At 44.7% G+C, this 27,978-nt stretch overlaps 2 protein-coding genes across 4 annotated transcripts in view; one reads left to right on the top strand and one right to left on the bottom strand.

The window, feature by feature from the left end:
• Positions 1–115: 115 nt before the first annotated feature.
• Positions 116–13,168, bottom strand: exosc8 (exosome component 8). The gene is made up of 11 exons (XM_071364922.1): positions 13,062–13,168; positions 12,707–12,743; positions 11,801–11,864; positions 11,606–11,679; positions 11,466–11,511; positions 11,214–11,319; positions 10,349–10,394; positions 9,039–9,135; positions 8,357–8,477; positions 5,678–5,784; positions 116–333 (listed from the first exon to the last, which is right to left on the bottom strand). The coding sequence occupies exons 1-11, from the start codon at positions 13,076–13,078 to the stop codon at positions 215–217; spliced, it is 834 nt and encodes a 277-aa protein (XP_071221023.1). The 5' UTR covers positions 13,079–13,168; the 3' UTR covers positions 116–214.
• Positions 12,709–27,978, top strand: part of alg5 (ALG5 dolichyl-phosphate beta-glucosyltransferase) — a 28,793-nt gene continuing 13,523 nt past the window's right edge. The window contains exons 1-9 of one of the 3 annotated variants that reach the window (XM_071364921.1): positions 12,709–12,768; positions 13,947–14,115; positions 14,621–14,667; positions 15,534–15,602; positions 15,856–15,948; positions 16,482–16,595; positions 21,719–21,778; positions 22,135–22,286; positions 22,894–22,979. In XM_071364921.1, the coding sequence (XP_071221022.1) occupies positions 13,977–14,115; positions 14,621–14,667; positions 15,534–15,602; positions 15,856–15,948; positions 16,482–16,595; positions 21,719–21,778; positions 22,135–22,286; positions 22,894–22,979 (760 nt within the window). In that variant the 5' untranslated portion in view covers positions 12,709–12,768; positions 13,947–13,976. Of the gene's footprint in view, positions 12,769–13,237; positions 13,674–13,946; positions 14,116–14,620; positions 14,668–15,533; positions 15,603–15,855; positions 15,949–16,481; positions 16,596–21,718; positions 21,779–22,134; positions 22,287–22,893; positions 22,980–27,978 lie in introns of those variants that run through there. The other 2 variants (XM_071364920.1, XM_071364919.1) reach the window with 2 other exon arrangements.

The following is a 27,978-nucleotide window of genomic DNA, read 5'->3' as shown; positions in this document are numbered from 1 at the left end:
ATGCAATTGCTGAGTGCGTTTTTCATATGGCATTTTCTTGTACTAGTGGGGACGGCTGGGCAGTCAAGGACAAGTGTATATTTGTGTGAGACATTTCTGGGATACTGAGGCAGAATGTTTTAAAATGGTCTTTATCAGCAGTTTATTGTGATAAAGAAAATATATATTGACAGGAAAATACAACTTTTAGAGAAACATAAACGTGTGTGTGTGTTTATTTCGGTGTCTCGGCGCTCTGTATGACTTTGTCGATGAGTTTGCGGACCTCCTTGTGTCTCGTCGTGGCTCTGCTGATACAATCCTGAAGCTTCTCACCTGATAATGATGTACCACCTGGAGAAGAGGACAGCAACAACAGAGGAGAGTTTTCAGACAACAGCTGACCTGTGAACTTGAGTTCTTTTAAGAGATCGGAAAGTATTCACACCTTTTGACTTATTCCACATTGTTGTTACAGCCTGAAGTCATTTCTTTCCTCACACAGCTACACACAATATCCCATAATGATAAAGTGAAAACATGTTTGCAAATTTGAAAATGAAATACAGAAATCTATATTTTATTCACACCCGTGAGTCAATAAAATCACCTGTGGCAGTGATTACAGCTGTGAGTCTTTCTGGGTAAGTCCAAGAGCTTTGAACAATATTAATATTCAAGCTCTGTCAAGTTGGTTGTTTGTCATTAATCAAAACTAACTGGGCCACTCGGGAACATTCAATGTCTTAGTAAGCAACTCCAGTTTATATTTGGTCTTGTGTTTTAGGTTATTGTCCTGCTGAAAGGTGAATCTCTCTCTCCCAGGGTCTGTTGGCAAGCAGACAACCAGGTTTTCCTCTAGGATTTTGCCTGTGCTTAGCTCTATTCCGTTTCTCTTTATCCTAAAAAAAAAACTCCCTAGTCCTTGTAAATGACAAGCATACCCATAACATGATGCAGCCACCAACACGCTTGAAAATATGAAGTGGTACTCAGTGATGTGTTGGCTTGCCCCAAACATAATGGTTAGTATTGCCACATTTTTTGCAGTTTTACTTTACTTTTTTGTTGCAAACAAGGAGGCATGTTTTGTAATTTTATTCTTCCTCATTTTAATGGCTGTGATAGGAGAAAACTAACTTTTTTTTATATCACCATTGGTGAAATCCCTCTCCGGCAACTGAGTTAGTAAGGACACCTGTATCTTTGTCTTGATACACCATCTGAAGTGTAATTAATTACTTCACCATGTTCAAAGGGATATTCAATGTCTGCTTTTTTTTTTTTTACCCATCTACCAATAGGTGACCTTTGCGAGGCATTGGAAAAACCTCCCTGGTCTTTGTGTTTGAAATTCACTGCTCGACAGAGGGACCTTACATATACTGTAATTGTATATGTGGGGTACAGAGATGACGTAGTCAAATCACAAACACTATTATATCACATGCAACTTATTAAGCATATTTATACTCCTGAATTTAATTTAAGGTTGAATACTTATTGACTCAAGACATTTCAGCTTTTAATTTGTAAACATTTCTAAATAGATAATTCCACTTTGAAATTATGGGGTATTGTGTCTAGGACAGTGACAATCTTAATTTAATCAATACATTTATTTTTTATTTTTTTTAAATCAGGCTATAAACACAAAAATGTGAAAAAGTTAAGTAGTCTGAATACTTCTGAATGCACTGTATATTGGGGGAAGGGGTTTAAGCTTGTTTTGGGACTGGGTTGAGAAGGGTGGATTTGGTTCTGGGCAGTGAAGACTAGGGAGGGGCTAACAAGAAATATTTCAAATGTTATTCGCCAAATACAACAACCTTACCGTTAAATGCTTACTTACAACCCTTAACAGTGTAGTTAAGAAAATATAATTAAATAACAGTAGCGAAGCTATATAAAAGGGGGTACCAGTTAGTTGAGGTAATATGTACATGTAGGTAGGGTTATTAAAGTGATTATGCATAGATGGTAGCAGGAGTGTAAAAAAACAAATACGGGGTTAATGAAAATAGTCTGGGTCGCCATTTCATCAACTGTTCTGCAGTCTGATGGCTTGGGGGTAGAAACTGTTCTGCAGTCTGATGGCTTGGGGGTAGAAACTGTTCTGCAGTCTGATGGCTTGGGGGTAGAAACTGTTCTGCAGTCTGATGGCTTGGGGGTAGAAACTGTTCTGCAGTCTGATGGCTTGGGGGTAGAAACTGTTCTGCAGTCTGATGGCTTGGGGGTAGAAACTGTTCTGCAGTCTGATGGCTTGGGGGTAGAAACTGTTCTGCAGTCTGATGGCTTGGGGGTATAAACTGTTCAGCAGTCTGATGGCTTGGGGATATAAACTGTTCAGTAGTCTGATGGCTTGGGGATATAAACTGTTCAGCAGTCTGATGGCTTGGGGGTAGAAACTGTTCTGCAGTCTGATGGCTTGAGGGTAGAAGCTGTTCAGCAGTCTGATGGCTTGGGGGTAGAAGCTGTTCAGCAGTCTGATGGCTTGGGGGTAGAAACTGTTCAGCAGTCTGATGGCTTGGGGGTAGAAACTGTTCTGCAGTCTGATGGCTTGGGGGTAGAAGCTGTTCTGCAGTCTGATGGCTTGGGGGTAGAAGCTGTTCTGCAGTCTGATGGCTTGGGGGTAGAAGCTGTTCTGCAGTCTGATGGTTTGGGGGTAGAAGCTGTTAAGGAGCCTTTTGGCTCTCCGGTACCGCTTGCCGTGCGGTAGCAGAGAGAATACTCTGACTTGGGTGGCTGGAATCTTTGACAATTTTTAGGGCCTTCCTCTGACACCGCCTGGTATAGAGGTCTTGGATGGCAGAAAGCTTGACCCCAGTGATTTACTGGGCCGTACGCACTACCCTCTAACGCCTTACGGTCGGATGCCGAGCAGTTGCCATACCAGGCGGTGATGCAACTAGTCAGGATGCTCTCGATGGTGCAGCTGTAGAACTTTTAGGATCTGGGGACCCATGCCAAATCTTTTCAGTCTCCTGAGGGAGAATAGGCGTTGTAGTGCCCTCTTCATGACTGTCTCGGTGTGTTTGTTGGTGATGTGGACACCAAGGAACTTGAAGCTCTCAACCTGCTCCACTACAGCCCCGTTGATATTAATGGGGCCTGTTCGGCCCGTCTTTTCCTGTAGTCCACGATCAGCTCCTTTGTCTTGCTCACATTGAGGGACAGGCTGTTGTCCTGGCACCACACTGCCAGGTCTCTGACCTCCCTATAGGCTATCTCATAGTTGTCGGTGATCAGGCCTACCACCGTTGTGTCGTCGGCAAACTTGATGTTGCAGTGTACTTGGCCACACAATCGTGGGTGAACAGGGAGTACAGGAGGGGACTAAGCACACACCCCTGGGGGGCCCCCGCGTTGAGGATTACCTACCCTTACCACCTGGGGATGGCCCGTCAGGAAGTCCAGGATCCAGTTGCAGAGGGAGGTGTTTAGTCCCAGGGTCCTTAGCTTAGTGGTGAGCTTTGAGGACACTATGGTGTTGAACGCTGCGCTGTAGTCAATGAACAGCATTCTCACATAGGTGTTTCGTTTTGTCCAGGTGGGAAAGGGCAGTGTGGAGTGCAATCGAGATTACATCATCTGTGGATCTGTTGGGGCGGTATGTGAATTGTAGTGGATCTATGGTTTCTGGGATGATGGTGTTGTGAGCCATTACCAGCCTTTCAAAGAATTTCATGGCTACAAATGTAAGTGCTACGGGTCGGTAGGCATTTGGTTAGAGCATTGGGCCAGTATCCGAAAAGTTACTGGATCAAATCCCCGAGCTGACATGGTACAAATCTGTCAACCCACTGTTCCCCGGGCACTGAAGATGTGGATGTCGATTATGGCAGCCCCCCCACACCTCTCTGATTCAGAGGGGTTGGATTAAATGCGGAAGACACATTTCAGTTGAATACATTCAGTTGGGACAACTGACTAGGTATCCCCCTTCCCTTTTCCCATTTAGGCAGAATACCTTGGTGTTCTTGGGCACAGGGACTGAGGTATTAGACTCAGTCAGGGAGAGGTTGAAAATGTCAGTGGAGACACTTGCCAGTTGGTCAGCACATGCTCTGAGTACACATCCTGGTAATCGGTCTGTGAATGTTGACCTGTTTAAAGGTCTTACTCACATTGGCTACGGAGAGCGTGATCATACAGTCGTCCGGAACAGCTGGTGCACTCGTGCTTGTTTCTGTGTTGCTTTCCTCGAAGCGAGCATAGAGGACATTTAGCTCGTCTGGTAGGCTTGCGTCCCTGGGCAGCTCGGAGCTGGTTTTCTGTAAATCTGTAATAGTCTGCAAGCCCTGCCATATCCGACGAGTGTCAGAGCCGGTGTAGTAGGATTCAATCTTAGTCCTGTATTGACACTTTACCTGTTCTTCCGAGGGCTGGATTTTTAATGAGCATCGGGATTAGTTAACCCTCCCCTTGAAAGTGGCGGCTCTAGCCTTTAGCTCAGTGCGAATGTTGCCTGTAATCCATGGCTTCTGGTTGGGATATGTACATGCGGTCACTGTGGGGACGACATCAGATGATTTGGGTCTGGGTGGTGGCCAGGTAGTGGCGGATTCAGTACTGAGCAGTGATGACTAGGGAAGGAGCTAGAGATTGACAGGCGGGTTAGTTTGGGCAGTGTCTATAGGAGTGGTTAGGGGACCAGACAGTGTCTATAGGAGTGGTTAGGGGACCAGACAGTGTGTATAGGAGTGGTTAGGGGACCAGACAGTGTGTATAGGAGTGGTTAGGGGACCAGACAGTGTCTATAGGAGTGGTTAGGGGACCAGACAGTGTCTATAGGAGTGGTTAGGAGACCAGCCAGTGTCTATAGGAGTGGTTAGGAGACCAGACAGTGTCTATAGGAGTGGTTAGGGGACCAGACAGTGTCTATAGGAGTGGTTAGGGGACCAGACAGTGTGTATAGGAGTGGTTAGGGGACCAGACAGTGTCTATAGGAGTGGGTAGGAGACCAGACAGTGTCTATAGGAGTGGTTAGGGGACCAGACAGTGTCTATAGGAGTGGTTAGGAGACCAGACAGTGTCTATAGGAGTGGTTAGGAGACCAGACAGTGTCTATAGGAGTGGTTAGGAGACCAGACAGTGTCTATAGGAGTGGTTAGGAGACCAGACAGTGTCTATAGGAGTGGTTAGGGGACCAGACAGTGTCTATAGGAGTGGTTAGGGGACCAGACAGTGTCTATAGGAGTGGTTAGGAGACCAGACAGTGTCTATAGGAGTGGTTAGGAGACCAGACAGTGTCTATAGGAGTGGTTAGGAGACCAGACAGTGTCTATAGGAGTGGTTAGGAGACCAGACAGTGTCTATAGGAGTGGTTAGGGGACCAGACAGTGTCTATAGGAGTGGTTAGGAGACCAGACAGTGTCTATAGGAGTGGTTAGGAGACCAGACAGTGTCTATAGGAGTGGGTAGGAGACCAGACAGTGTCTATAGGAGTGGGTAGGAGACCAGACAGTGTCTATAGGAGTGGGTAGGAGACCAGACAGTGTCTATAGGAGTGGGTAGGAGACCAGACAGTGTCTATAGGAGTGGTTAGGGGACCAGACAGTGTGTATAGGAGCGGTTAGGAGACCAGACAGTGTCTATAGGAGCGGTTAGGGGACCAGACAGTGTCTATAGGAGTGGGTAGGAGACCAGACAGTGTCTATAGGAGTGGTTAGGGGACTAGACAGTCTGATTCTCTGACCTGGCTTGTGGAGGGCGCAGAGTCGCTCTTCCTCGTCTGTTACCACTGTGATTGTGGCTGTAGACAGGCTCTCTTCCTCAGCGGTGGGGTCGACAATCATTATAGAGCTACACAGGACAAACACCACTGTTACAACCATTTATTTATCCATTATTTTACCAGGAAAATTGACTGAGAACACATTCTCATTTACAGCAATGACCTGGGGAATAGTTACAGGGGAGAGGAGGGGGGGATGAATGAGCCAATTGTAAACTGGGAATGATTAGGTGACTGATGGTTTGAGGGACAGATTGGGAATATAGTCAGGACACCAGGGTTACCACCCCTACTCTTACGATAAGTGCCATGTGATCTTTAATGACCACAGAGAGTCAGGACACCCGTTTAAAGACGGCACCCTACACAGGGCAGTGTCACTTATATATATATAAATAAGTGGTCACCAACCAGTCGATCGAAATCACCAAACATTTCTGCAGAAAAGCCAACGATAAAGACGAGCTCTTTTATTTGTCTTTGTGTTGCCCCGTTGGCCGTAGCGACACTCGATTCAGAAGCCCCGTTGTCCGTAGCTACACTCGATTCAGAAGCCCCGTTGGCCGTAGCGACACTCGATTCAGAAGCCCCGTTGTCCGTAGCGACACTCGATTCAGAAGCCCCGTTGTCCGTAGCTACACTCGATTCAGAAGCCCCGTTGGCCGTAACGACACTCGATTCAGAAGCCCCGTTGGCCGTAGCGACACTCGATTCATAAGCCCCGTTGTCCGTAGCTACACTCGATTCAGAAGCCCCGTTGGCCGTAGCGACACTCGATTCAGAAGCCCCGTTGTCCGTAGCGACACTCGATTCAGAAGCCCCGTTGTCCGTAGCGACACTCGATTCAGAAGCCCCGTTGTCCGTAGTTACACTCGATTCAGAAGCCCCGTTGTCCGTAGCGACACTCGATTCAGAAGCCCTGTGGTTTTGTTATAATTAGCATCTCGTCGTGTTTATTTTAATATCGAGGAATATTTCACTTTCTCTGGTCATAGGAACAACATGAATTTGTGCCCGAGGTGGATGCGGTGTGACTTGAGTTTCGCCATCAGGTGGAAGACCGTGTCCCCTCTCTCTGGTCAGTCTCACCAGAGGAAAGGAAGGAGAGAGAAGACAGGTACCGTGAGAGACAGACCCTCTTGCTGCTCTCCTCCGCCACTGAGACTAATGCCGTGTTCAAAACACCTGGGAACTCTAAGACTTCCGACTAAAGTATGTTCAAGACAACTTGGAACTCAGGAGAAGAAAAAAAAAGAAACGAGATCCAACTGGGGAAAATCGTTTTGAACGGTGATCCAACTCAGTCGTAAAAATGTGGCATCTTTACAGATCTCCGACTCTCCGACCTGAAGATCACTGACGTACGGTTTGACCTTGTTGTTTTCCAAGTTGTCTTGAAAGCACCATGATCATCTGATGCAGGTACTATCAGTCCAGTAAAATAAAAAAAGCGAATTATTTGAAAAATATTTATATTTATGCTCGTCTATGACTCCAAGTGCTACACCTTCTGATGTAGTTAGTTATCAAAGCTCCAGTTTGGAAATAGAATATGGTCTGAGAAGAACAATGCTGTCAGACATATAGCCAATATGCTGTGATAATGTATCAGACCAGACATATAGTCAATATGCTGTGATAATGTATCAGGCCGGGCATAGTGTGATAATGTATCAGGCCAGGCATATAGTGTGATAATGTATCAGGCCAGGCATACAGCCAATATGCTGTGATAATGCATCAGGCCAGGCATATCGCCAATATGCTGTGATAATGCATCAGGCCAGGCATATAGTCAATATGCTGTGATAATGTATCAGGCCAGGCATACAGCCAATATGCTGTGATAATGCATCAGGCCAGGCATATAGTCAATATGCTGTGATAATGTATCAGGCCAGGCATACAGCCAATATGCTGTGATAATGTATCAGGCCAGGCATACAGCCAATATGCTGTGATAATGCATCAGGCCAGGCATATAGTCAATATGCTGTGATAATGTATCAGGCCAGGCATATAGTCAATATGCTGTGATAATGTATCAGGCCAGGCATATAGTCAATATGCTGTGATAATGTATCAGGCCAGGCATATCGCCAATATGCTGTGATAATGCATCAGGCCAGGCATATCGCCAATATGCTGTGATAATGTATCAGGCCAGGCATATAGTCAATATGCTGTGATAATGCATCAGGCCAGGCATATAGTCAGGCATATAGTCAATATGCTGTGATAATGTATCAGGCCAGGCATATCGCCAATATGCTGTGATAATGTATCAGGCCAGGCATATAGTCAATATGCTGTGATAATGCATCAGGCCAGGCATATAGTCAATATGCTGTGATAATGTATCAGGCCTACTGCACAAACCTCATTTTTATTCGGTTAACGTCATCTTTTTTTAAGAAAACTACAAATTTGAGCGGCAGATCTCGGCTTGTTTTTTGACTGTGAAAGTGATCTTGACTCAGAAAATGTTGGTGACCACTGATATAATACACATCTATGACAACTCACGTCACAATGAGTCCATAGTAAATAATTATAATTCACATAGTTTAAAATCTCCTCTCTGGGTGTGAAATAAAAACAGGAAATGGTTCTGAGTGATTGTGAATGAAAGACACTTACTCGTCAAACACAATGAAAGAGGCCCCGACGGGGTGTTTGTGGATGTTCAGACTTGTCCTTTTCTCCAGGTTCACCTCAGGAGCCTCTGTCTCTTTGTTGACTGTCACCTCTGGGAGACGCGCTGTAACCAGGCAACAAGGGCATTATATATTATAGCAAAAACTTCAGGCGTTTTCAAAAATAAAATATTTTGTTCCAAATCAAAATCAGGAATTCCTAATTTTCCTAAGGTCATACTAAGACAATGATATACAGCCATGAGGTCAATACGATCCGATTACAACAGTAGCCGGTTACTGTTAAAAGGACCTTTTACTGCTGAGCCAATCACATCCCTCACTATTTTTTTTTTTTTTTTAACTCTCAGACAGGAAGTGACACAGTGTCACAGGCAGGATCTGAACCCGGATCTCCCACGGGGGGAGAAACCAGCATCTTGATTGCCAGAACAAGAGGAAATTCCTCCTCTGACACTGGGTCACCACCAGAAATCCTGAGCCACAGTCATGTACACTACGACAAACAGCCCGGTGAAAACATCAGCACGGGGTGTATTCATTAGGTCGGATTACGTCACAAAACGTTTTGTCTGTTGCAAACTCTAAGGACATGCTTGTTTTTTTTCCGTTGCAAAACATTTTTAAACAGCAATCTGACTAATGAATAGACCCCCAGGTCTCACCGTTCTTAAGAGCAGCCAGCAGGGCGATGAGACAGGCGTCCAACAAGTTACCGTCGTAGTCCAGACACATGATGTCACAGTACAGCACCCAACACAGCTAGGGAACACAAACACACAGAACCTAGTCAGACTCCCTTCACAATGTCACAGTACAGAACCCAACACAGCTAGGGAACACAAACACACAGAACCTAGTCAGACTCCCTTCACAATGTCACAGTACAGGACCCAACACAGCTAGGGAACACAAACACACAGAACCTAGTCAGACTCCCTTCACAATGTCACAGAACCCAACACAGCTAGGGAACACAAACACACAGAACCTAGTCAGACTCCCTTCACAATGTCACAGTACAGGACCCAACACAGCTAGGGAGCACAAACACACAGAACCTAGTCAGACTCCCTTCACAATGTCACAGAACCCAACACAGCTAGGGAACACAAACACACAGAACCTAGTCAGACTCCCTTCACAATGTCACAGTACAGGACCCAACACAGCTAGGGAACACAAACACACAGAACCTAGTCAGACTCCCTTCACAATGTCACAGTACAGGACCCAACACAGCTAGGGAACACAAACACACAGAACCTAGTCAGACTCCCTTCACAATGTCACAGAAAAGGACCCAACACAGCTAGGGAACACAAACACACAGAACCTAGTCAGACTCCCTTCACAATGTCACAGAACAGGACCCAACACAGCTAGGGAACACAAACACACAGAACCTAGTCAGACTCCCTTCACAATGTCACAGAACAGGACCCAACACAGCTAGGGAACACAAACACACAGAACCTAGTCAGACTCCCTTCACAATGTCACAGAACAGGACCCAACACAGCTAGGGAACACAAACACACAGAACCTAGTCAGACTCCCTTCACAATGTCACAGAACAGGACCCAACACAGCTAGGGAGCAGCAGAACCAAGTATCAGAATCACAGCTGAAAGCTAGAATCAGTAACAGGCAATCTGAGGTGGTTGAGGTCAAGTTCAATTCCAATCAATATCAGTACGGTGAAATTCCAATTCTCTACAGCGCTTTTCAACGAGAAACATTTGGAATGTGGTTTACTTTCTGAATTGCAATGGAATTGACCCCAACTCTGGTACCCTACATGTTTAAGCTGTGTAAGTAAAACAGTGTGTCACAGTCCTCTCTGTGCGTCACAGTCCTCTCTGTGCGTCACAGTCCTCTCTGTGCGTCACAGTCCTCTCTGTGCGTCACAGTCCTCTCTGTGCGTCACAGTCCTCTCAGTGTGTCACATGGTGAAGTTATTAAACGTAAATACCTTTCCTTTCAGAATGCATAAGTCCTCTTTCTGGATGACGGCAGAGCTGCAAGGCAAAAATTATGTTAAAAACAGCCACGTAATATACCACATTTGAAATGCCAGTAACCATTTGAGGCTCGTCAAACAGCTCTTACACTAAAAAGGGCAAGATCATCATTTTTCACAGTATGACTCCAACCTTATAGTGTGGAGATATACACTGAGTGTACAAAACATTAAGAACACCTGCTCTTTCCGTGACCGACTGAGCAGGTGAAAGCGCTGAACCCTTATTGATGTTACTTGTTAAATCAAATCAAATTTATTTACATAGCCCTTCTTACATCAGCTGATATCTCAAAGTGCTGTACAGAAATAAATCCACTTCAGTCAGTGTAGATGAAGAGGAGGAGACGGGTTAAAGAAGGATTTTTAAGCCTTGAGACAGTTGAGACATGGATTGTGTATGTGTGCCAATCAGAGGGTGAATAGGCAAGACAAAATATTTAAATGTCTTTGAACGGGGGGGTATGGTAATAGGTGCCAGGCACAGGTTTGTGTCAAGAACTGCAACGCTGCTGGGTTTTTCACACTCAGCAGTTTCCCGTGTGTATCAAGAATTGTCCACTATCCAAAGAACATTCAGCCAACTTGACACAAATGTGGGAAGCATTGGAGTCAACATGGGCCAGCATCCCTGTGGAACGCTTTCGACACCTTGTAGAGTCCATGCCCCGATGAATTGAGGCTGTTCTGGGGGAAAAAGGGGAGAGTGAAACTCAATATTAGGAAGGTGTTCTTAATATTTTGTACACTCACTGTATATAAAACAGGAAAATCACGTTTTTAACTGCACTGGACCTTTAAATATACACTGAGTTACCTCTCTATGACATCAGCGATGAACTGGCTGGCGGCCTGAGCCTGTTCCCCGGGTGGTCCAGGACGGAACCGTGACGAACACAGAGGAGGCAGGTCTACATTGGGTACTGAGAGAGATACAGGTCAAATACACAAACACGTATACATATATACACACACACGCTACTCAGCAAGGGAATGTAAAGTTGTTGAAACATTAACTAGTCATGTTTTTTGCTCTATATCTTTGTAGAAAGGTAACTCTTCCACTTACCAATGTAACCTTTATTGGGTGCATCCACTGGTGGGTTTGCCAGTTCCTGTGGATAAAATACAACGGGGAATGAGTTAGGCTGTGTGGGGGTCACCAAGGTGCTGCTTTAGTTGTTTACTTGAGGAGAGGTTACTAGTCACCCCTTTGATGCCACACATGACTGTGGTGTTTCCAATCTTCACCAGGGCTGAGCCGTCTGCTGTGGATATAGAACCTGGAGAGGGAGATGGAAGAGGATATGACGGAGAGAGAGACATGGGGAGATGGAAGAGGATGAGAGAGAGAGAGATAGAGACATGGGGGGGTAGAACTGATCACAGTTCTGTTGTTCTCACCTATATTCAATGTCGTGGTTCTGAATTCACCCAGCTCCCTTCCATCAGAACGGCAGTTCTCTTTCTGCAGAGAACAGTTCACCATTACCATCATGGTTTGTTCAGGGAATCAAATTCTAACAGTTCACCATTACCATCATGGTTTGTTCAGGGAATCATATTCTAACAGTTCACCATTACCATCATGGTTTGTTCAGGGAATCATATTCTAACAGTTCACCATTACCATCATGGTTTGTTCAGGGAATCATATTCTAACAGTTCACCATTACCATCATGGTTTGTTCAGGGAATCAAATTCTAACAGTTCACCATTACCATCATGGTTTGTTCAGGGAATCAAATTCTAACAGTTCACCATTACCATCATGGTTTGTTCAGGGAATCATATTCTAACAGTTCACCATTACCATCATGGTTTGTTCAGGGAATCATATTCTAACAGTTCACCATTACCATCATGGTTTGTTCAGGGAATCATATTCTAACAGTTCACCATTACCATCATGGTTTGTTCAGGGAATCATATTCTAACAGTTCACCATTACCATCATGGTTTGTTCAGGGAATCAAATTCTAACAGTTCACCATTACCATCATGGTTTGTTCAGGGAATCATATTCTAACAGTTCACCATTACCATCATGGTTTGTTCAGGGAATCACATCCTAGCAGTCAGTGTCAAGTCCACATAACTAGTCTTACATTTACAAAAGGTGAAAAGTCATGTGTAAGACAGAGGAGGCTGCTGAGGGGAGGACGGCTCATAATAACGGCTGGAACGGAGCGAATGGAATGGCATCAAACCACGTGTTTGATACCATTCCACTCCAGCCATTACCACGAGCCCGTCCTCCCCAATTACGGCACCGCCAACCTCCTGTGGTGTAAGACGGGTCTACTAACCAGAAACCTCAGGTGATATTCCAAGGGCTCAGCAGTTCTGGGGACGGAGATTAAATTAGTTGGTAAACTACAATAACTGACTTCTAAGTTACTAGCTAATTAACGTTAGATGGCAAACAACTTTGTTAGCTAACGTTAGTTGTGCCAGTAGGCTATATGGTCTGTGGCGCCAGAGAGCTTCTGATCTGTGTTGGATACCGTTACTGGTTAGCCTAAATAGCTATTACACGATTAGCCTGCGTGTCGAACAAGCTACTGTTCCTTAGGTAGTTTGGGTAGTCTATCATTTCGGAGACATGTAAGCATCTCAGACAGTTTATATAGATTATTTGACGAATGTAAAATGCACACTTACTTGAATCCAGCCGCCATGGTGTTTTTATTAACCACGTGGGTTCGTCTAATGTTCTGACGTCAGAACGGAAGCCCACAAATCCGTTTCGGTTCCTTGGAACCAAATTTAAGAAGTGTTTCATTGTATCGCAAAGTTATCGCGATACCAGATCAACTTGCACATTTAAACCTTGAATTTATCTTGTAAAATAAAAGGTTGGAAGGCAAAGAATAAGCGTTGCACACTTCGTACTCCAAGCCAGCAGGGGTCATAGTTTAATTCGATGTAAATCGCTTAGGTCACATTTGATGATGTGGTTTTCTGCCTGGAGTTACTTCCGCGTAGGTGTTTCCCTGTGACTGGAAGTTAAGTTCAAACTGATCCGCCCGATACAATAATGGAAATATTACGGCTATGATATTCTATCTTTACCTCTCCTCCGAAGAGTGTTTGTCAGAGATATTCGCCACGGAACAGTACAGTTAAGTTTATTAGCAGGCTAACTAGCCACGGTAGCTAGCCACTCTCTCCTTACTGCAGGTGTTTGTCTATGCTACAGGGAATGGGAGAATGGATTGTCTATGTGAAATAATTCCCTGTCTGGTTGCATTGGCAGTGGCTGCTTTGATAGTGGTAAGTGTTACACTTACACCATTACCTGCTAGACAAATACTGTAGTATGTCAAAGTCTTGTCGTTCATTCTGACAGGTTACTGAACTGTCAGAATGAGGGAGAGGGCCCTTCTGTGTGCATCCAATCAATCAATCATAGCTTTGAATGCTATGTAATATGCCTTAATGTCTTTGTTTACATATTGACAAGAATATAGAATCAACGGAACCAAAACAGACAGACAGAACAATCTAGAAGCTGATTCTTAACTCTGTTGTGATTCTATTTGACAGGTGCTGCTGATAGCCCATCTGACTGCCGGGATGGTGGACCTGAAGCGTCATGAGAAGGAGAAGTTGTTCCTGACCGCGACTGGAGAGAAGGAGCCCTTCCCCAGCCTTCATGACCCCAGCTCCCTGGAGCTGTCTGTAATAGTGCCTGCCTACAATGAGGAGCTACGAAGTGAGTCACGGACGGACGGGCAGATAGATAGATAGACGGGTGGATTGGCAGACAGATAGACAGAAAGCTCTCTGGTAGTGCCTGCTCACAACGAGGAGCTAGAAGTGGGTGGGCAGACAGAGAGACACACACACACATTTCCCCTGATCATGTTTCCTCTTAGGAGTTAAAGGTGGATGAGACAGTAGTATCATATTCAGCGCTAGCCTTGCAATAACAGATTGTAACAACAGATTGCAATAGCTTGCAATAACAGCTTGCATTGCCTTGCAGCTAGTGACTAGCGTCAACCTTGGCTTCAAGGCTTTTTTTGTCCAATTTATACCTGGGATAGACTGTGTTCAACACAGGCAGCCCAATACTGATAATTTGCCACTAATAATTAGTATTTTGACCATTCAGATCAGCTCTTTCAATTGAGCAAAACATCAGAATTGGGCTGCCTGTGTAAACGCAGCCATGGACTACATATGTGTGACCTGGTATATGTATTTTGCCGTTGCAGTGCCTGTGATGATGGAGGAAGCTATGGGATACCTGGAGAACAGACAGGTGAGTGGCCACTCCCACTGTTAGGAATGAAAGTAAGAAGCAAAATATGATTATGGCGGGACAGTGTGTGCAGGATTTTGTTCCACACCTAATTTAGGCTGCGTTTACACAGGAAGCCCAGTTCTGATCTATTTTTATTTTTTTAACTAATTGGTCTTTTGACCAATCAGATCAGCTCTAAAAAAGATATCTGGTAAAAAAAAAAAGATCTGATGTGATTGGTGAAAAGACCAATTAGTGGAAGAAATATCAGAATTTGTCTGACTGTGTAAACAGCCTTTTTAGTTGATAAATTAACCATGAGTTACAGCTCTAAACTCTTCACATTGTGACGTCAACAACCAGCCGTGAAAATCATTATGCTGTCATTGTTCAAAGTAGCCACCAGATGGCAGTAATGATTTACAATTAATGTGTTGGTAGTTGACCCATCCCCTCTTTTTAGTTAAAGTTTCAACGTTTTCCTTTATCAAATTGCAGACTGCAAACACTCTCTGAAATACATGATGTTAACCGACTAAAATAATCCAGCGCCAGATTATATTTAATGTGACTAAAATAATAAATAATGATACGATCAAAACAAAGAATATACTAGAAAAAGAACATCAAAATATTGTTTTCTCGTCTCTCTCTCTCTCTCTCTCTCTCTCTCTCTCTCTCTCTCTGTCTTGTCTCTCGCTCTCTCTCTTGTCTCTCTCTGTCTCTACCTCTCTCTCTCTGTTCTCTCTGTGTCTCCCTCTCCCTCTCTCTCTCTGTTCTCTCTCTCTATGTGTCTCCCTCTCTCTCTCTGTTCTCTCTCTCTCTCCTGTCTCTCTCTCCCTCTCCCTCTCTCTCTCTGTCTCTCCCTCTCTCTCTCCCTACAGAAACAGCAGCCGTTGTTTACCTATGAGGTCATTGTGGTGGACGACGGCAGCAGTGACCAAACAACAGAGGTACCACACCGTGGTGTTGACTATCTGTTATAAACACTGTTGTTGCTGTTGACAACAATATGTCTTTCAGAAATATTGTTCCTCTGTATAAAATGGTAGAATCAGACCACCTTTTGGAGGGTTAGAGGCACGTATGTATTTGTAAGAGTAATAGTTTAACGTGTTGGCCCTGTCTTCCCAGGGTGCCTTGCAGGACACCAGGACATGTATAGGTGTAATAGTAAAGTGTACGTATTGGCGTTGTCCTTCCCAGGTTGCCTTGCAGTACACCAGGAAGTATGGCGCAGACAAAGTCCGAGTCCTGACCCTGGTGGAAAACAGAGGGAAAGGAGGGGCCGTCAGGATGGTGAGACACACACACACACACACACACACACACACACACACACACACACACACACACAGGATGGTGAGAGACACACACACACACACACACACACACACACACACACACAGGATGGTGAGAGACACACACACACACACACACACACACACACAGGAGGGGGAGACACACACACACACACACACACACACACACACACACACACAGGATGGTGAGAGCTCTGCTCGTAAATTTAGAGATACACAATATACATATATTTAATTCTATATCTCTGCTCACTGCAACTGCCTCATTTAAAATCAGGTTATTATCTTGAATGCTGTAACTCCGTACTGCCTCACTGGACAGAACGCTGCCTTTAACAACAGAACGCCATTCACTACAACTCTCACATTCAACTTAGAAGTGTGTGTGTGTGTGTGTGTGTGTGTGTGTGTGTGTGTGTGTGTGTGTGTGTGTGTGTGTGTGTGTGTGTGTGTGTGTGTGTGTGTGTGTGTGTGTGTGTGTGTGTGTGTGTGTGTGTGTGTGTGTGTTAGGGTACTCTGAGTTCCAGAGGGAAGCTGATATTGATGGCTGACGCGGACGGAGCCACTAAGTTTGCAGACGTGGAGAAGGTGGAGGCCGGCCTTCACGACGTGAACATCAAACCAGTGGGTGTTTATAATTTTAGCTTTTTTTTTTTTGGTCTAGAATATAAATGTAATTTCCCTGACTAGGCTACATAACCATGTTTCTGTTTTGACCAGAGCCCTGTACTACCGGTCAGGTTTGACGAGTTAGCCAGGTAGCTTTGGTCAACTCTGAGTTCAACTCAGGATAACCGGTACCATGAAAGTGGCTCATCTTTTAGCCAGGGACGTTTCTATGGCAACGAATCCATCAGAATGAACCTGCTCCGGGTGCAGGCTGACTCAGGGCTAACTCCATTTATCCTGAATGAAGTGTCTGAGCCACAAGATGAGGACCAATGAAAAGCAGATACCCTCCCTCTAACAAAGATTGTGTCATCCTCCCCTTCAAGATGACTGATTACATCTTTTATTAATCAAATGGTTTTTTTGTGTGTAAAGAAATTGTCATGTTAAAATACCTATCACATGGTCTCCTGAGCGGTGCAACCATCTGCTAGAGTCGCTACAGACCCGGGTTCGATCCCAGGCTGTATCACAACTGGCTGTGATCGGGAGTCCCATAGGGCGGCGCACAATTGGCCCAGCGTCGTCCGGGTTAGGGGAGAGTTTGGCCGGGGGGGGGCTTTACTTGGCTCGCCGTGCTCTAGCGACTCCGTGTGGTGGGTTGAGGGCGCCTGCAGGTTTCCTCCCGACACATTGATGCGAGTTGCTTCCGGGTTAAGCGTGGCGTTAAGAAGCGTGGGTTTGGCGGGGTCATGTTTCAGAGGACGCGTGACTTGACCTTTGTCTCCCGACCCCGTTGGGGACTTGCAGCGATGAGACAAGATCGAAATTAGGGAGAAGAAAGGGGGTAAAATAATTAAAAAAAAGAACTATCACATTTTACTAAGGACCGCGTTTGCTTTCCCAACTACGTTTTACAACGCGATTTGTATTTTGACATTTGCGAAAGGCAAACTGACAGCCAGGAACCAACCATAGACATGTAATCCATAGATGGCAGATCCAGTCAGGAACCAACCATACACATGTAATCCATAGATGGCAGTTCCAGTCAGGAACCAACCATACACATGTAATCCATAGATGGCAGTTCCAGTCAGGAACCAACCATAGACATGTAATCCATAGATGGCTGATCCAGTCAGAGAACCAGAGTCTCATGACACTATGTAATCCATAACGCAACTGGCAGTTCCACAGATCAGGAGACGCTAACGCATACGACATGTACATCCGATAGATGGCAGTTCCAGTCAGGAACCAACCATACACATGTACATCCGATAGATGGCAGTTGCCAGTGCATTGGATACAGCACGCCGATGATCGGTGGTACCCGTGAGTTTGAACACGTCAAAGATAGCCAGAGTGCTCTGTGCATCTGATGTGCACACCGAAGACAGCAAGGTGCTCATGTATCTGATATGCGCACCGAAGATAGGAGGTGCTTGTGTGTTTGATATGCACACCGAAGATAGAAGGTGCTTGTGTGTTTGATATGCACACCGAAGATAGAAGGTGCTTGTGTATTTGATATGCACACCGAAGATAGAAGGTGCTTGTGTATTTGATATGCACACCGAAGATAGGAGGTGCTTGTGTATTTGATATGCACACCGAAGATAGAAGGTGCTTGTGTATTTGATATGCACACCGAAGATAGGAGGTGCTTGTGTATTTGATATGCACACCGAAGATAGGAGGTGCTTGTGTATTTGATATGCACACCGAAGATAGAAGGTGCTTGTGTATTTGATATGCACACCGAAGATAGGAGGTGCTTGTGTATTTGATATGCACACCGAAGATAGAAGGTGCTTGTGTGTTTGATATGCACACCGAAGATAGGAGGTGCTTGTGTATTTGATATGCACACCGAAGATAGAAGGTGCTTGTGTATTTGATATGCGCACCGAAGATAGAAGGTGCTTGTGTATTTGATATGCGCACCGAAGATAGAAGGTGCTTGTGTATTTGATATGCACACCGAAGATGGGAGGTGCTTGTGTATTTGATATGCACACCGAAGATAGAAGGTGCTTGTGTGTTTGATATGCACACCGAAGATAGGAGGTGCTTGTGTATTTGATATGCACACCGAAGATAGAAGGTGCTTGTGTGTTTGATATGCACACCGAAGATAGGAGGTGCTTGTGTATTTGATATGCACACCGAAGATAGAAGGTGCTTGTGTGTTTGATATGCACACCGAAGATAGGAGGTGCTTGTGTATTTGATATGCACACCGAAGATAGAAGGTGCTTGTGTATTTGATATGCACACCGAAGATGGGAGGTGCTTGTGTATTTGATATGCACACCGAAGATAGGAGGTGCTTGTGTATTTGATATGCACACCGAAGATAGGAGGTGCTTGTGTATTTGATATGCACACCGAAGATAGGAGGTGCTTGTGTATTTGATATGCACACCGAAGATAGGAGGTGCTTGTGTATTTGATATGCACACCGAAGATAGGAGGTGCTTGTGTATTTGATATGCACACCGAAGACTGCATTAACGTTAAGTAATATCCTGCTGAATTTGCTTTTTGGCACAAATGAAAATGTGGTACTGACACGTCCGTGGATTGATGTTTCGGCGTTGTCTCAATAAAGAGTTTGGTGTTCAACTAGCCATGTGTGACACGCTCAGTTCCAAGCCTGCTAGAATTTGTGGCAGACGGAGCGAGCGAAGTCTACCGTCGGAGTACGGATGAAGCCTGAGCTTGAATGTCTAACTGACGGAAGCTGGCTGACGGAAGCTGGCTGACTGACGGAAGCTGGCTGACTGACGGAAGCTGTCTGGCTTGCTGACGGAAGCTGTCTGGCTTGCTGACGGAAGCTGTCTGGCTGACTGACGGAAGCTGGCTGACTGACGGAAGCTGGCTAACTGACGGAAGCTGGCTAACTGACGGAAGCTGGCTAACTGACGGAAGCTGGCTTGCTGAAGCTGGCTAACTGAAGATGAAGCTGGCTAACTGAGACGGAAGCTGGCTAACTGAAGCTGGCTAACTGACGGAAGCTGGCTAACTGAAGCTGGCTAGCTTAATAAAAGCCTGAGTCGATCTAGCTTGCTCTGGTCTATTGACTTCAATCACGGATTACAAAGGAAAACCAGCCACGTCACGGACATCGACGTCTTGCTCCCTGACAAGCTAAACACCTTCTTCGCCCACTTTGAGGGTAACACAATGCCACGGACGCGGCCTGCTACCAAAGACTGTGGGCTCTCATTCTCCGTGGCCGACGTGAGTAAGACATTTAAGCATGTTAGCCCTCGCAAGGCTGCCGGGCCAGATTGCATCCCTAGTCGATTCCTGGAGTGGCTGGAGTGTTTACGGACAATCTCTCCCTATCCCAGTCTACTGTCCCCACTTGCTTCAAGATGTCCACCATTATTTCTGTTCCCAAGAAAGCGAAAGGTAACTGAACTAAACGACTATCGCCCCGTAGCACTCACTTCTGTCATCATGAAGTGCTTTGAGAGGGTAGTTAAGGATCATATCACCTCTACCTTACCTGTCACCTTAGACATTTACATTTACATTTAAGTCATTTAGCAGACGCTCTTATCCAGAGCGACTTACAAATTGGAAAGTTCATACATATTCATCCTGGTCCCCCCGTGGGGAATGAACCCACAAACCTGGCGTTGCAAGCGCCATGCTCTACCAACTGAGCCACACGGGACCGTTAGACCCACTTCAATTTGCATACTGCCCCAATAGGTCCACAGACACACTGCCCACTGCCCTATCCCATCTGGACAAGAGGAATCCCTATGTAAGAATGCTGTTCATTGACTACAGCTCAGCATTCAACACCATAGTACCCTCCAAGCTCATCATCAAGCTGGAGGCCCTGGGTCTGAACCCCACCCCACCTGCAACTGCGTCCTAGACTTCCTGACGGGCCATCCCCAGGTGGTGAAGTTGGGAAATAACACCTCTTCTTCGCTGCTCCTCAACACAGGGGCCCCACAAGGGTATGTGCTCAGCCCTTTCCTGTACTCCCTGTTCACCCACGACTGCGTGGTCACGCACCCCTCCAACTCAATCATCAAGTTTGCAGACGACACAACAGTAGAAGGCCTGATTACCAACAATGACGAGACAGCCTACAGGGAGGAGGTGAGGGCCCTGGCGGAGTGGTGCCAGGAAAATAACCTCTCTCTCAACATCAACAAAATGAAGGAGCTGGTCGTAGACTTCAGGAAACAGCAGAGAGGGCACGCCCCTATCCACATCAATGGGACCGCAGTGGAGAAGGTGAAAAGCTTCAAGTCTCTTGGCGGACACATCACTGACAATCTGTGCCTCTTCAACCTCAGGACGCTGAAGAAATTCTGCTTGGCACCTAAGACCCTCACAAACTTTTACAGATGCACAATTGAGAGCATCCTGTCGGGCTGTATCACCGCCTGGTACAGCAACTGCTCCGCCCTCAACCGCAAGGCTCTCTAGGGGTGGTGCGGTCTGCCCAACGCATCACCGGGGGCAAACTACCTGCCCTCCATGACACCTACAGCACCCGATGTCACAAGAAGGCCAAAAAGATAATCAAGGACAACAACCACCCGAGCCACTGCCTGTTCACCCCGTTATCATCCAGAAGGCGAGGTCTGTACAGGTGCATCAAAGCTGGGACCGAGAATCTGAAAAACAGCTTCTATCTCAAGGCCATCAGACTGTTAAATAGTCATCATTGGGCGGCTTCCACCCGGTTACTCAACCCTGCACCTTAGAAGCTGCTGCCGTATGTACATAGACAAGGATTAACTTGCCACTTTAATAATGGAACACTGGTCACATTAATAATGTTTACATACTGCTTTACTCATCTCATATGTATATACTGTATTCTAATTTAATGTATTTTAGTCATTGCTACTCTGACATTGCTCATCCTAATATTTATATATTTCTTAATTACGTTTTTTTACTTTTAGATTTGTGTGTATTGTTGTGAATGTTTAGATACTACTGCACTGTCTGTTGGAGATAGGAACACAAGCATTTCACTACACCTGCAATAACATCTGCTAAACATGTGTATGTGACCAATAAAATTTGATTTGATTTCAATCGGACTTTCTGTATTGATCCCGGTTAAATAATGAAATGTTTGTGTGTTACAGGAGAACATGGCTATATCCTGTGGGTCCAGAGCACACCTGGAGGAGGAGGCAGTCGCTTCGGTACCCTCTCTCTTTCTGCCATCTCACTCTTTCTGCCATCTCACTCTCTCTTTCTGCCATCTCACTCTTTCTGCCATCTCACTCTCTCTTTCTGCCATCTCACTCTTTCTGCCATCTCACTCTCTCTTTCTGCCATCTCACTCTTTCTGCCATCTCACTCTCTCTTTCTGCCATCTCACTCTTTCTGCCATCTCACTCTCTCTTTCTGCCATCTCACGCTCTCTTTCTGCCATCTCACTCACTCACTCACACTCTCTCTCACCTACGTAAACCTGTTATGAAATGCATAGATGCCCCAAAAAAACAGACACCTTGGTCTTGTAGATGGATTTGTTTTGTTTGTGTTTCCATGGTAGCGGTCTATGTTCCGTACGTTCCTGATGTATGGGTTCCACTTCCTGGTTTGGTTTTTCTGTGTGCGAGGCATCAAGGACACGCAGTGTGGCTTCAAGCTCTTCACCCGCGAGGCCGCCCTCAAGACCTTCTCCTCCCTACACGTGGAGCGATGGTAAGGTCCCCCCCCCCCTCCCCAAACGCTAACTTAACCGCTCACCCAATACCAAAACGTATTGGTGTTTACCTCCTATTGTATTCTACTTAGTTAAAATAATTATCCTCCCTGCACTTGGTGCGATAGTAAGGTCTCTCTATTTGTTATACCAATACCTGCTATAAGAAATTATATAATAGCAGGGAAGTTGTAGTTCTATTCTAACCCCTTCAAAAAATCATCTGAAGGACTAAATTTTACCTCTCCTTATATTTTCATGTTGTGAATGATGGTTATTACATAGTAATTAGATGGCTTAATTTAAACAAGAAAACGTATGGGGAAAAGTGCAAGACCTTCTCTCTGGCGCAGTGGTACGGTCTCTCATTTTACGAGACCACTAACGCACAATAACCACAACTTGAATTTGAATGGAGCAATGGTACGGTCTCTCTCTCTGGACGGGACCATTAACGCACAATTCTTCACGATCTGTACGTCAAATAACTACAATTTGAATGAACGGTGCACTGGTATAGTCTCTCTAAACAACTTGATCATGACGGAAAACAAAAGTTTACTAGTCAAGGACTAGTACTGAATATGGTGTTGTGCTGTTTCACAGGGCCTTTGACGTGGAGCTGCTGTACATCGCTCAGTGCTTTAAGATCCCCATAGCCGAGGTGGCCGTCAATTGGACTGAGATAGAAGGTGAGTCTGTCAACTGGGCTGAGATAGAAGGTGAGTCTGTCAACTGGGCTGAGATAGAAGGTGAGTCTGTCAACCGGGCTGAGATAGAAGGTGAGTCTGTCAACCGGGCTGAGATAGAAGGTGAGTCTGTCAACCGGGCTGAGATAGAAGGTGAGTCTGTCAACCGGGCTGAGATAGAAGGTGAGTCTGTCAACCGGGCTGAGAGAGAAAGGTGAGTCTGTCAACCGGGCTGAGAGAGAAGGTGAGTCTGTCAACCGGGCTGAGAGAGAAGTTGAGTCTGTCAACCGGGCTGAGAGAGAAGGTGAGTCTGTCAACCGGGCTGAGATAGAAGGTGAGTCTGTCAACCGGGCTGAGATAGAAGGTGAGTCTCTCATACTTAAACATACACACTAGCGTTGAATATTTCCCCGGTATTTTAAAAATGTTCCATCCCGAGAAGAAGTAACTTTTCTCCCAGTTAATCCTGTATTTCCCGACAAAACCGGGAGTGTCATTCTCAAGCAGATAAATATGTCTGGATTTTATCAGAGCTTTGATCAGCATGAATATTTTAACCTGATGCTACCTGACTCTGATCCCTACATTAAAGATATTTAATGATCCCCTACATTAAAGATATTTAATGATCCCCTACATTAAAGATATTCAATGATCCCTACATTAAAGATATTTAATGATCCCCTACATTAAAGATATTTAATGATCCCCTACATTAAAGATATTTAATGATCCCCTACATTAAAGATTTTCAATGAGCCCTACATTAAAGATATTTAATGAGCCCTACATTAAAGATATTCAATGATCACAAGCCCATAAAAGCCTAAATAATTGTGCTGTTATCCAATAGACCTACATATAGCCTCTTGGGTAAATGAATGAAACTAGCTCCAGTAGGCTAATGTTTTTGAGTGTGAACTGTATTATTTTACTGTATTGAATTATACTGTATTATATAGACTGGAATTACGCTCCTCATTCAAACCAGGAAGCTGGGAGAGAACATGTGATTCTGGTGCAGGACATGTGGCGAATTGGATTTTAATTTTGAAATATAATTTAATTTTTTTAAATATTTAATTAGTAGGCTGACTCATATATATATATTTATATATATATATTTATATATATATATATATATATATTTATATATATTTATATATATATATATATATATATAACTTTTCATAATATTTCCCATAATGCTATTAGCTACCTCCTCTCTCTCTGTCTCTTGTTGCTTCATTCCTTCCTCGCTTTCGAGCTTGCGTCCCTCTTCCAATAGTCTATTAGTATAAGAAATGTCCGGCAAGCTGTTCTAGTTTAGGAGATGTCCGGCAAGCTGTTCTGGTTTAGGAGATGTCCGGCAAGCTGTTCTAGTTTAGGAGATGTCCGGCAAGCTGTTCTGGTTTAGGAGATGTCCGGCAAGCTGTTCTAGTTTAGGAGATGTCCGGCAAGCTGTTCTAGTTTAGGAGATGTCCGGCAAGCTGTTCTAGTTTAGGAGATGTCCGGCAAGCTGTTCTGGTTTAGGAGATGTCCGGCAAGCTGTTCTAGTTTAGGAGATGTCCGGCAAGCTGTTCTAGTTTAGGAGATGTCCGGCAAGCTGTTCTAGTTTAGGAGATGTCCGGCAAGCTGTTCTAGTTTAGGAGATGTCCGGCAAGCTGTTCTGGTTTAGGAGATGTCCGGCAAGCTGTTCTAGTTTAGGAGATGTCCGGCAAGCTGTTCTAGTTTAGGAGATGTCCGGCAAGCTGTTCTGGTTTAGGAGATGTCCGGCAAGCTGTTCTAGTTTAGGAGATGTCCGGCAAGCTGTTCTAGTTTAGGAGATGTCCGGCAAGCTGTTCTGGTTTAGGAGATGTCCGGCAAGCTGTTCTAGTTTAGGAGATGTCCGGCAAGCTGTTCTAGTTTAGGAGATGTCCGGCAAGCTGTTCTAGTTTAGGAGATGTCCGGCAAGCTGTTCTAGTTTAGGAGATGTCCGGCAAGCTGTTCTGGTTTAGGAGATGTCCGGCAAGCTGTTCTAGTTTAGGAGATGTCCGGCAAGCTGTTCTAGTTTAGGAGATGTCCGGCAAGCTGTTCTAGTTTAGGAGATGTCCGGCAAGCTGTTCTAGTTTAGGAGATGTCCGGCAAGCTGTTCTAGTTTAGGAGATGTCCGGCAAGCTGTTCTAGTTTAGGAGATGTCCGGCAAGCTGTTCTGGTTTAGGAGATGTCCGGCAAGCTGTTCTAGTTTAGGAGATGTCCGGCAAGCTGTTCTAGTTTAGGAGATGTCCGGCAAGCTGTTCTGGTTTAGGAGATGTCCGGCAAGCTGTTCTAGTTTAGGAGATGTCCGGCAAGCTGTTCTAGTTTAGGAGATGTCCGGCAAGCTGTTCTGGTTTAGGAGATGTCCGGCAAGCTGTTCTGGTTTAGGAGATGTCCGGCAAGCTGTTCTGGTTTAGGAGATGTCCGGCAAGCTGTTCTAGTTTAGGAGATGTCCGGCAAGCTGTTCTAGTTTAGGAGATGTCCGGCAAGCTGTTCTGGTTTAGGAGATGTCCGGCAAGCTGTTCTAGTTTAGGAGATGTCCGGCAAGCTGTTCTGGTTTAGGAGATGTCCGGCAGTCTCTATTAACTGTCCTGTCATTTAAAATGATAGAATACGTAAGTAGATTGGTGCTCCTGCATGTGTCTTACAGTTTCAGATATTTCCAGTCGTGGACTACTGGTTAACTAACATGGTAGTGTTTTCTACCTAGTGATCGTAACTGGTTAACTAACATGGTAGTGGTTTCTACCTAGTGACCGTAACTGGTTAACTAACATGGTAGTGGTTTCTACCTAGTGATCGTAACTGGTTAACTAACATGGTAGTGGTTTCTACCTAGTGACCGTAACTGGTTAACTAACATGGTAGTGGTTTCTACCTAGTGATCGTATCGTAACTGGTTAACTAATATGGTAGTGGTTTCTACCTAGTGACCGTATCGTAACTGGTTAACTAACATGGTAGTGGTTTCTACCTAGTGATCGTATCGTAACTGGTTAACTAACATGGTAGTGGTTTCTACCTAGTGACCGTAACTGGTTAACTAACATGGTAGTGGTTTCTACCTAGTGACCGTATCGTAACTGGTTAACTAACATGGTAGTGGTTTCTACCTAGTGATCGTAACTGGTTAACTAACATGGTAGTGGTTTCTACCTAGTGACCGTATCGTAACTGGTTAACTAACATGGTAGTGGTTTCTACCTAGTGATCGTAACTGGTTAACTAACATGGTAGTGGTTTCTACCTAGTGACCGTATCGTAACTGGTTAACTAATATGGTAGTGGTTTCTACCTAGTGACCGTATCGTAACTGGTTAACTAACATGGTAGTGGTTTCTACCTAGTGATCGTAACTGGTTAACTAACATGGTAGTGGTTTCTACCTAGTGATCGTAACTGGTTAACTAACATGGTAGTGGTTTCTACCTAGTGACCGTATCGTAACTGGTTAACTAACATGGTAGTGGTTTCTACCTAGTGATCGTAACTGGTTAACTAACATGGTAGTGGTTTCTACCTAGTGACCGTATCGTAACTGGTTAACTAACATGGTAGTGGTTTCTACCTAGTGACCGTATCGTAACTGGTTAACTAACATGGTAGTGGTTTCTACCTAGTGACCGTATCGTAACTGGTTAACTAACATGGTAGTGGTTTCTACCTAGTGACCGTATCGTAACTGGTTAACTAACATGGTCGTGGTTTCTACCTAGTGACCGTATCGTAACTGGTTAACTAACATGGTAGTGGTTTCTACCTAGTGACGGTATCGTAACTGGTTAACTAACATGGTAGTGGTTTCTACCTAGTGATCGTATCGTAACTGGTTAACTAATATGGTAGTGGTTTCTACCTAGTGACCGTATCGTATCTGGTTAACTAACATGGTAGTGGTTTCTACCTAGTGATCGTATCGTAACTGGTTAACTAACATGGTAGTGGTTTCTACCTAAGTGACCGTATCGTAACTGGTTAACTAACATGGTAGTGGTTTCTACCTAGTGACCGTATCGTAACTGGTTAACTAACATGGTAGTGGTTTCTACCTAGTGATCGTAACTGGTTAACTAACATGGTAGTGGTTTCTACCTAGTGACCGTATCGTAACTGGTTAACTAACATGGTAGTGGTTTCTACCTAGTGATCGTAACTGGTTAACTAACATGGTAGTGGTTTCTACCTAGTGACCGTATCGTAACTGGTTAACTAACATGGTAGTGGTTTCTACCTAGTGATCGTATCGTAACTGGTTAACTAACATGGTAGTGGTTTCTACCTAGTGATCGTAACTGGTTAACTAACATGGTAGTGGTTTCTACCTAGTGACCGTATCGTAACTGGTTAACTAACATGGTAGTGGTTTCTACCTAGTGATCGTAACTGGTTAACTAACATGGTAGTGGTTTCTACCTAGTGACCGTATCGTAACTGGTTAACTAACATGGTAGTGGTTTCTACCTAGTGATCGTAACTGGTTAACTAACATGGTAGTGGTTTCTACCTAGTGATCGTAACTGGTTAACTAACATGGTAGTGGTTTCTACCTAGTGATCGTAACTGGTTAACTAACATGGTAGTGGTTTCTACCTAGTGATCGTATCGTAACTGGTTAACTAACATGGTAGTGGTTTCTACCTAGTGATCGTATCGTAACTGGTTAACTAACATGGTAGTGGTTTCTACCTAGTGACCGTATCGTAACTGGTTAACTAACATGGTAGTGGTTTCTACCTAGTGACCGTATCGTAACTGGTTAACTAACATGGTAATGGTTTCTACCTAGTGATCGTAACTGGTTAACTAACATGGTAGTGGTTTCTACCTAGTGACCGTATCGTAACTGGTTAACTAACATGGTAGTGGTTTCTACCTAGTGATCGTAACTGGTTAACTAACATGGTAGTGGTTTCTACCTAGTGACCGTATCGTAACTGGTTAACTAACATGGTAGTGGTTTCTACCTAGTGATCGTAACTGGTTAACT

The sequence above is a fragment of the Salvelinus alpinus genome, chromosome 24 (genome assembly GCF_045679555.1).
Source record: "Salvelinus alpinus chromosome 24, SLU_Salpinus.1, whole genome shotgun sequence".
Classification (NCBI taxonomy): domain Eukaryota; kingdom Metazoa; phylum Chordata; class Actinopteri; order Salmoniformes; family Salmonidae; genus Salvelinus; species Salvelinus alpinus.
This window is presented reverse-complemented; position numbering and strand designations above follow the sequence as displayed.